Genomic DNA, 8,973 nt, shown 5'->3' on the forward strand with positions numbered 1-8,973 from the left:
CTAAGGGAGAGGGGTTTCCCCTTATCACGTAACCCTTCATCATACGTGTCATTTTTTGCATGCACAAAATAAATAACTTGGCAGAATCATCTATCCAAAAACATTCATAGAAATCCAGTGTTTTATCACGTGCCTGCATTCGTGACAGGAGAGATCTCTCCTCGAATACCCCCCCGCCATCATTTCTGGTAATGGACAAACTATATGAAACCAAACAGAGGGCTGCGCTCGGGATAATAAATATTAGAATAAAAGAAGCGCCCTTTATTTTTCCCATATGACAAAAAATGTCGGTGGCGTTTTCATCGGCGCGCCCCAGGAGTAAAGGGGAGGTGACGCAGCAAGCCATCCAACAGGTAAAAGAAAAAGAAGAAACAACAAAAAACAACCTCTATCCGCGTCGCGACGCTTGTTGTGGTCTAAATATTGTGGTCTGGATGGGAGTGTGTGCGGAGGAAAGTAGTCCCCGTGGTGGATGTCAGGAGAGAGGTCAACTGGTGTTGAAACGGCACCGTCAGCTGCAGGTGGGAACCAAACAAAGCCACGAAGGCGACCCGCTTTACCAGACGCGCGTCTCCGGGGGATGCTCTCCATCTCCCCCCCCCCCCCCCTCCCATCATGATGCTTATTGCATGTCAAATAGATGTCAGCTTTAGATTGTGTGACTTGTTTTCCAAGAATCTTAAAGCGCATCAATTGAACTTGTTTTTTTTCTTTCTCTTTTATTGTATTAGTTATACGGTTTGTGACGGACAGCCGTGTTGTTGCACAATAAGCATATTGCCTGAATAAGCATCCAGGGAAAAAAATGCATGGCAGTGCATGATGGAGGGAAACTGAGCTCCTCAGACAGCTGCTGCTGCTTTTAGCTTTGACTTAAATGCAATAACTGACCTAGAAAAAAGGGAGTTGAAGTTCTGTGAAAATCCAGGACGACGCTGCATATTTATGTCTTATAGTTTGTCATGCACTTTGACTTGAGACACTGACCTGACGTTGTTTTGTTGTCTCTCCCAAAGATGCTGGATGAGAATCACCACTTAATACAATGTATAATGGATCACCAAAGCAAAGGCAAGACAGCCGATTGTACACAGTAAGTGATATTTTCCTTACAATTCCTGACTTGTACTTTGTAATTATGGTAAATGGGGGTTTCATTTTCCATTTTTTTGACAGGTATCAGCAGATCCTGCACAGAAATCTTGTGTACTTGGCCACGATAGCAGATTCCAATCAGAACATGCAGTCACTACTACCCGCAGTGAGTCCTTCATGAGGTTTCAGGAGCCCAACACTAAAGATGCCCTGTCTTTCCATTTTTTTTAATATCCATAAACATAATTTATTTTGAGAACATGCATCTTTGTAGACAGAAGGCAAAGAAGGAAACATTCCCTTTTTACTTGTAATTTGTCTTCTTATAAATCCAAAGAAAAAACAATAATACTACAATTGAAGAAATGGTATATGAGGCATGATATAAAATTAAAAAAATATAGCAATCATGACACGTCATCTTAATTGATCAACAGTGTTTTTTAAACTTTCTCAGCCTCCCACTCCCAACATGTCGGTGGGTCCTGGAGGGATGGGCCCGAGCAACCTCAATGACAACATGGCAACCGGACCACCCCCCTCGGCAATGATGCAGAGCCAAATGAGCAATGGTGAGAAGATGCTTTTCTACAGATAAACTCTGGCCGTACGATCGATGCGTGTTTGTCTGCAGACACGTGCGCCACGTCCCCCGTGTCTATCGTCTTCATTGCGTGCAAATATCTCATGACCTTAAGGTCAGATAATAGTCTGATACACAGACATGTTGGGGGGCAGGTGCTCAAACCCCCCCAAAAAGGGCACCCATCGCTAAAATGGGTTATCTATTGATCAATGTAACTTGAAGTTAGCAAGTAATTTGTTGCTATGCAACACCTGAAACACATTGTGTCGTGAGAAGATATCCGAGCTAAACAAAATGACATGTTCTCTATTTACAATTACAATTTATTTTCATTTACAAGATGATAGGAGCGAAAAATGCCATATAATAAACGCGGGAGGAGGAGGTGGGAGGGGTGCGGCGGCGGCGGCTTGTGAGAAACGCGGCGCATGTCGGGGCGAAATTCTCACAATAGCTCAAATAAACGCCCCGTCGGATATCAAAACACATTTGGGGGGAATTGATGACAGTCATTTTTATTCTTAAATACTTATTAATGAAGAAAAAATGTGTCTCCAGCAGAAGGGGCACTTTTCTCATCCAGGGCAAAAGGGGAGGAGCTTGAGCACCACTCGGGGTCTATCTGTGCACGTGCCTGGTCTGATATGTTTTGAGCTATAGCATCCTTTTTCCTTTTTTCTGTCTCTGTTTCTTTTGTTGTTATTGTTACACTCATCTCTCAATCCTTGTACAACCATTCCAAGCTTCCTCTAAAGATGAACTGCGTGCTTAACATGACGTGGGACCCCGGCGGCTCTGACTGTGTGTGTGTGTGTGTGTGTGTGTGTGTGTGTCGCCAGGCCCCGGCCACGCCCCCATGCAGCAGCATGCCGCTCAGGTGCAGTCGGCCACTCCCTCCGCATCCCTCAGCCTGCAGGCCGGCGGCTACGGCAGCCCGGCCTCCGGCTACGGCCACTCTGCGCCTTCCTCTCAGAGCACCGGGCCTGGCTACGGCTCCTCCTCCTCCTCTTCCTACACACCCTCCTCTTCCTCCTCCCGCAGCAACCTCAACATGCAATCCAACCAAAGTGAACCGGGTATAAAGGAGCTTATAATCACTAAGATATTTGGTCTTTTTAAAACATTTTATGTGAAGGATTTATTTCAGGCTTATGATTTAAACACGGCAAAAAACACTTGGGACTTGTTTTTCATAAATGATGCAAGACGTCACATTTGTTTTTCTGTTTTTTTTGTTTTTTAGGTACGATGCAATATTTGGCATTTAGAAGATGGCAGTGTTGAATGTAATATGCCTTTCAAGTGTTCAGAAACCAGTCAAACAGTTAGATGTCTGGAATACCTCGGGAGGTATTCATGTCAAACCGCCCCTGGAAAAAACATTTTGTTTACATGTTGTTCTGCTCACATCAGTCTGTAGATTCCTTTCCAAATCGAAATAAGCAAACACATTCAGTTCATCAAAGAGGCGTCCTGCCCCCCCATCTCCTTCCTCCTTCCTCCTTCCTCTTTCCTATCTCTAACCCCCGACCCTGAGATGCAGCCCTCCTCCTTTCGTCAGTACATTTCTGCACATGTCTCAGTTCTGAGAATGCTGTTGGATGCATATGCAGGTGTGTGCATATGGAGTGTGCCCGTGTATATTAATGTGTGAGATATCTTCCCCCCCCCCATAATCACAACTCCTTCCCAGTATCCATGATGCAGCAACAGTCCGCGACTGCACACTACTCCTCAGCCCAGGTCGGGGGTCAACACTATCAGGGACAGCAGGCCATGGGCATGATGGGTCAGGGCGGCGTGACGTCTCAGAGACCCGGGGGAACCTACCGCTCCGCACAGCAAGGTAGGGGGCGAGACTTCTTCGGGGCAAGCGTGGCGTATGCGTAGATGGATGTGTGACTATACAGTTTGGAAACCGTCCGTCTGGGTTTCCATTCAATGTGGCTCCGTTTTTTCCTTCGTTTTTTTTGCATGGTTTTAGTTTTTGCCTTCGAAAAAAAGGTGACGTGAAAGCAAATAAGGATATTCCAGATGACTTGGAGCGGACCGGAGACGCATCACATTGGGTTCCTGTCTCTGATAAATCACGTACCTCGTGTCGCGTCAGCGCGGGCCTATTAATAGGTCCACTCAGCTCCGTCTTTTGAAGGATGGGATACGGTTTCCAGGGCAACAGGCCATGATTGTATGTCCTCATTTACCCTGGTAGAGTTGTATCCTTTCATGACTGGGTGAAGTAACTTTGTTATGTAATTGTTGCGTCCATTGTTGTTGAGCCAGTCACTTCCCTGATTGGTCGTGTGGATGTTCCTAAGGCTCCTCCGTCACATCGGGAACTATCAGACATGTTCTTATGAAATGAAACATTGGGGCCAAGTGCGGTTCTTAAAAAGAGATTGGACTGTCCTTGCGTGGCTCTCGGAGGCTTCGTCCAGAGAGTTTTTGGTTCTGCCGGATTTGTGAGTTTGTGAGATGAAATTGAAAGGGAAAGGGACGAATTGGAATCTGGAGTTTCTGCACACTACCACTAAGCAGATATCAGATTCTGTAATACTCCTTTTCTCCGCTAAAATTGCATCTCTTGTAATTTGCCATGGAATTGTTCATTGTAATTTTTTATTGTTTTTTGGGTTGGTCCGCAACAGCTTCCTCCATATTATCATGTCAACCCATAGAAAATCATCACCGGGGAAATTGAACAGTACAAAAATAAGTAATAAACTTATACCATACTATTCATAATAGCCTTATAGCTCGATGATGGCTTCCAGTAAAGCTATCGAGAATAATCATCTGTGATAATCTCCGTCTTTATTTTTCTTAATACATACATATGCGTGACGAATGTACAGAGAAAAAAATCGTAGGTATTTTTTTGCGGAACAATTAATTTATTAATGATATGTAGCTATTTACTTGTTGTTTCCCCCTGTCCTTATATTGTAATCATTTTATTTTGTTTTTTTGTTTTGTGGTTTTAAAGCACAAAAAACTGCAACTGCCCAAAGGTCCTGGCACCGGCCCTTTAGGCCGACCGACTGTGCAGGTTCTAACAAGACGGGTTCTACTGAGGCCAGTATGGACTCACTCAGAGCTCCAACCAGCCCATAAACCGGCAATATTACCCGGATTGTAATCGCGCACATCCGTAAAACTTTATACACAAAGCTCTCAAACGCACAAAGCCCCATTATAGGTCATGGCATTTCCTTTTAGCAGTATCCCACAGACCGGAGACAGATTTACTGCTGTGCTGAAGCTGCAGCTCGTCCTCTCAGTCTTTGTCTTTTTTTTCCCTTTACTGCGGGAGAGGAAAAGCACCGGAGAGACAAGAAACGTGCAAAAAGACTGACGCTGGCCTCGACTGTTTCCTGTCTGAGTTCATATACGGGCCCCCGTGGTGTGCCCACATCTCATATTCCAGAGAGGGGTCATCGTGCTGTCTCTTCGGTGCTTTGTGCATAACCCTCGGATTCGAGAAGTCCAGGAATTGTGCTTGAAATGTTGTCGCCGCACGTCTTTTATGAATTCTTCAACTTCAAACTGCGCATATGACAATTCATCCTGTCGAACGGTGTCCTCCGCAGGTCACGGGGAGTACTCGTACCAACAGTACTCGTACCAACAGTCTTCGTACGGGGAGCAAGGCTACGACCGGTCCTTTGATGAATCTTCACAGCATTACTACGAAGGAGGTAGTCGGCGTTCATTCAAAAAAACATTTTAAACCCTGTTGAGGTACATTTCTTCTGAATGTGTCCAACCAAAACTATAGTACAGTGCTACCTAACTTATTATTAATAGCTGATAGAAGAAAGTCCTACTCTGAATACATGGGTGAATGTTACAATGGACATTTACAACATGGAGAAGATAACGACATCCGTCAACTACAAACTGGATCAGTTTTCGACATATTGGGAAAAATGTGTTACATACACCTCATAAATGTGATTTTATTTTCATGAATGAATGTTCAATAGAGAATAGATCACTCCCCAGGTATACATTGTTTTCTTTTAGTTTTTAGTTTCATTTGGTCTCTTTTTCGTTGTTCATCCTATGTTTTACACCTCTTGCTCTAAATATATAACTAAAATAAGCATCATCTAAAAATATGCACATGGAATGCCAATTGTCTGAAAGTCATCTGTAAATGTCTAATTGATGCCTACTTTAAATTTTATTTAAAATGGGAAAAAAAATAGCTGACATAGCTGTGTGTGTGTGTGTGTGTGTGTGTGTGTGTGTGTGTGTGTGTGTGTGTGTGTGTGTGTATATGCACCTCCAGGTAACTCCCAGTACAGCCAGCAGCAGGCCCAGTATCAGCAGGGATCTGGCGAGCAGCCCTTCAGCCAGCAGCAGTTCTCCTATCAACAAGGCTACGGCGGGCAGCCGCAGGGATACGGTTAGCACCACACACACACACACACACACACACACACACACACACACACTTACACTACCGTTCAAAAGTTTGGGGTCACTTAGAAATGTCTTTATTTTTCAAAGAGAAGCACTGTTTTTTCAATAAAGATAACATTAATCAAAAATACACTCTATACATTGTTAATGTGGTAAATGACTATTCTAGGTGGAAACGTCTGGTTTCTAATGAAATATCTCCATATGTGTATAGAGGCCCATTTCCATCAACTATCACTCCAGTGTTCTAATGGTACATTGTGTTTGCTAATCGCCTTAGAAGACTAATATCTGTTTAGAAAACCCTTGTGCAATTGTGTTAGCACAGCTGAAAACAGTTATGCTGGTGATATAAACTATACAACTGGCCTTCCTTTGAGCTTGAAGAACAAAATTAATACTTCAAATATTAATCATTATTTCTAACCTTGTCAATGTCTTGACTATATTTTCTATTCAATTTTCAAATCATTTGATAAATAAAAGTGAGTTTTCATGGAAGACACAAAATTGTCTGGATGACCCCAAACTTTTGAACGGTAGTGTACACATACACACACATTAAGCGATTTAATGTTGGTGTTAAAATGAATGTGACCCCCTCCAGGTCCTGGCCAGGCTGGATCCTCTCAGTATTCTCAGTACCAGCAGTGTCAAAGCCAACAGTACGGGTCCTACCGCTCCTCGCAGGCCGGCTCTGGAGCGCAGACTCAGAGGCCCTACGCCTACGAACAGGTACATGAAAGACTCTCACTTAACATATCGGACATTTTTTTAATTATTGAATTAGAAAACAGTAAGAAATACTGGCTTTAATGTTGTGCTGGCCACAGCAGGAGCCTCATACCGTGCTTGATGTTTTTTTCTGATGCTGCTAATCTGATTAGAGTAATGTGATGTCGTCGTATAGCGGGATAGCACACAACCACGCAATGTTTAACCCTTGTGTTGCCTTAGGGTCATTTTGACCCGAATCAATATTACACCCTCCCCCCGCCGTTGGGTCATTTTGACCCGATTCAATGTTTCACCCTCCTGTTACCTTTATATTTACTAACATATTTTACCCTTTGGGTTCAATTTGACGCCAGCAATTAAAACCTCCAGAAAATTATTAGAATTAATATTGTTTTCCAACTTTAAGTGTGAGGCACTTTATGTTTGTTTGTTGACTACCGAAAGAACACCGACATTAAACATTGAATGGGGTCAAATTAATCCTAAGGCGGGGGGAGGGTGTAATATTGATTCGGGTCAAAATGACCCTAAGGCAACACAAGGGTTAAGAAGCTTGAGGCATGAATATTATACAATGTTAAACATTGTTTTCTTGCTTCTTGTGTCTTCAATAAGTACAACAGCACCAGGAAAGCAGATGCAAGTAGCAATCTAATCTGTTGGTGTGAATTCGCAGGGTCAGTATGGAAACTATCAACAATAAAGTAGCACATCGTTGTCCTGTGTGAAGAAAATGAAAAAAGGAAACGGCTCAGCGGTGGATTAGAAGATCTGGATTAATCACCATTCTGGCTCAGAACACATAATCAAATTTGATGGTTTCATCATCCGTCGGGCTCCCTGCAGGGCCGTGTCGCTGATGTCATTAAGAGACAAAAAAAGAGCCAGGGCGCTTTAGCTGAATCAAAGCGTTCAATGTAAACGTTGCGTATGGATTAAACAGGGTGCTAAAAAGGAGCAGTTAAGTCATTCAATGAGCCTCAGCAAATTGCCTTTATCCTTCATCTTCTTTTGTGTCTTCGGCTCTCACTCGTCTTCATCCCGCCCCGCCCCCCCGGCACGTCCATGTTTATCACATTGGTTTGTGAGGCTATAAAAAGCTCATTATAGCCTCAAAGGAAACGGTGCTTGGTATCTATCTAATAGATTTTGGTTTACGTCTCACGGTGAGGGAAATAAATATCATGAAGGTGAAGTTTTTGGTCCTTAAACCTGACTTGATCAGGGGGGGGTTGTCTGTGTTGGTCAAACTGTGATGTGTTGTGGTCCAACATGATGTGCTATCACTCTGTGTGTGCGTGTGTGTGTGTCTTTCTAAGGTAATACACAATAGTTAGCCGACTGATCCGGACTTTAAAAGTGTGCGTCATCGTCCATGAGAACCATACATAGTGTTGAAAGTGTTGTTTGACCTTTATTTTCGGCGGCGTTGCTCTGCACAGACACGTCATTGTTGTGAGTTAAGAGATGATTTTACATGAAAAACACATTGCCACTTAGTGTGCACTTTATTTTGCAGTGTGTATTGTCTGATATTTCTATATTATTGTAGTGCAATCCTCTGAAAGCCAAAGTAACTGTTCTGCACCTCGACTTCAATAAGTGCAATAACCTCAGTGAGTCATGTTGAGATCGGTTCTTATGGTGAGCTTAAACTCTACATCATTATCTGTAGTTTGTTGACATATTAGGGCTGGTTTATCTTACGGGATTAAATGTTATGTTGCAGGTTTCAACTGACATGTCATATGTAAGAAACATAGTTTTCTCTATCTATGTGATTTATTCGACAGATTATAAGTCTTTCAGCACACACACAAAGCTCAGTACTTCAATATTCTGGTTTTTTTCCTCAGTGAAAACATTTATCATTATCTTTAGATGAACAAAGTCATCTTAAAAATAGGACGAGCGGTAACAGGGTATAGAAGGTAATTGTTTTATCTATCCATGTGTGATGACAGAATGGGTATGTGTTTGATGTTGTTTATTGATTTATTTAAAAGAAGTCAGACAACGACCTCCAGTCATTTCAATAATGGGTGTTTCTTACAGTTTGAGCAGTGATGGGGATGAGGAGTGTGGCTGTGAGGCTCCAGCCTCGCAGTATATTCTGTAGTAAC

At 42.9% G+C, this 8,973-nt stretch overlaps 1 protein-coding gene across 1 annotated transcript; it reads left to right on the top strand.

Annotated features, from left to right (window-relative positions):
- The first annotated feature begins 287 nt into the window (after positions 1-287).
- LOC130199127 (calcium-responsive transactivator-like) lies at positions 288-7,553 on the top strand. The gene is given in 11 exon segments (XM_056422349.1): positions 288-356; positions 1,020-1,096; positions 1,180-1,264; positions 1,556-1,670; positions 2,524-2,751; positions 3,378-3,564; positions 4,734-4,819; positions 5,275-5,382; positions 5,979-6,095; positions 6,720-6,847; positions 7,527-7,553. Coding segments are annotated over 11 exon segments (1,227 nt in total).
- Positions 7,554-8,973: the final 1,420 nt, after the last annotated feature.

This window comes from Pseudoliparis swirei, chromosome 9 (genome assembly GCF_029220125.1).
Source record: "Pseudoliparis swirei isolate HS2019 ecotype Mariana Trench chromosome 9, NWPU_hadal_v1, whole genome shotgun sequence".
Lineage (NCBI taxonomy): Eukaryota > Metazoa > Chordata > Actinopteri > Perciformes > Liparidae > Pseudoliparis > Pseudoliparis swirei.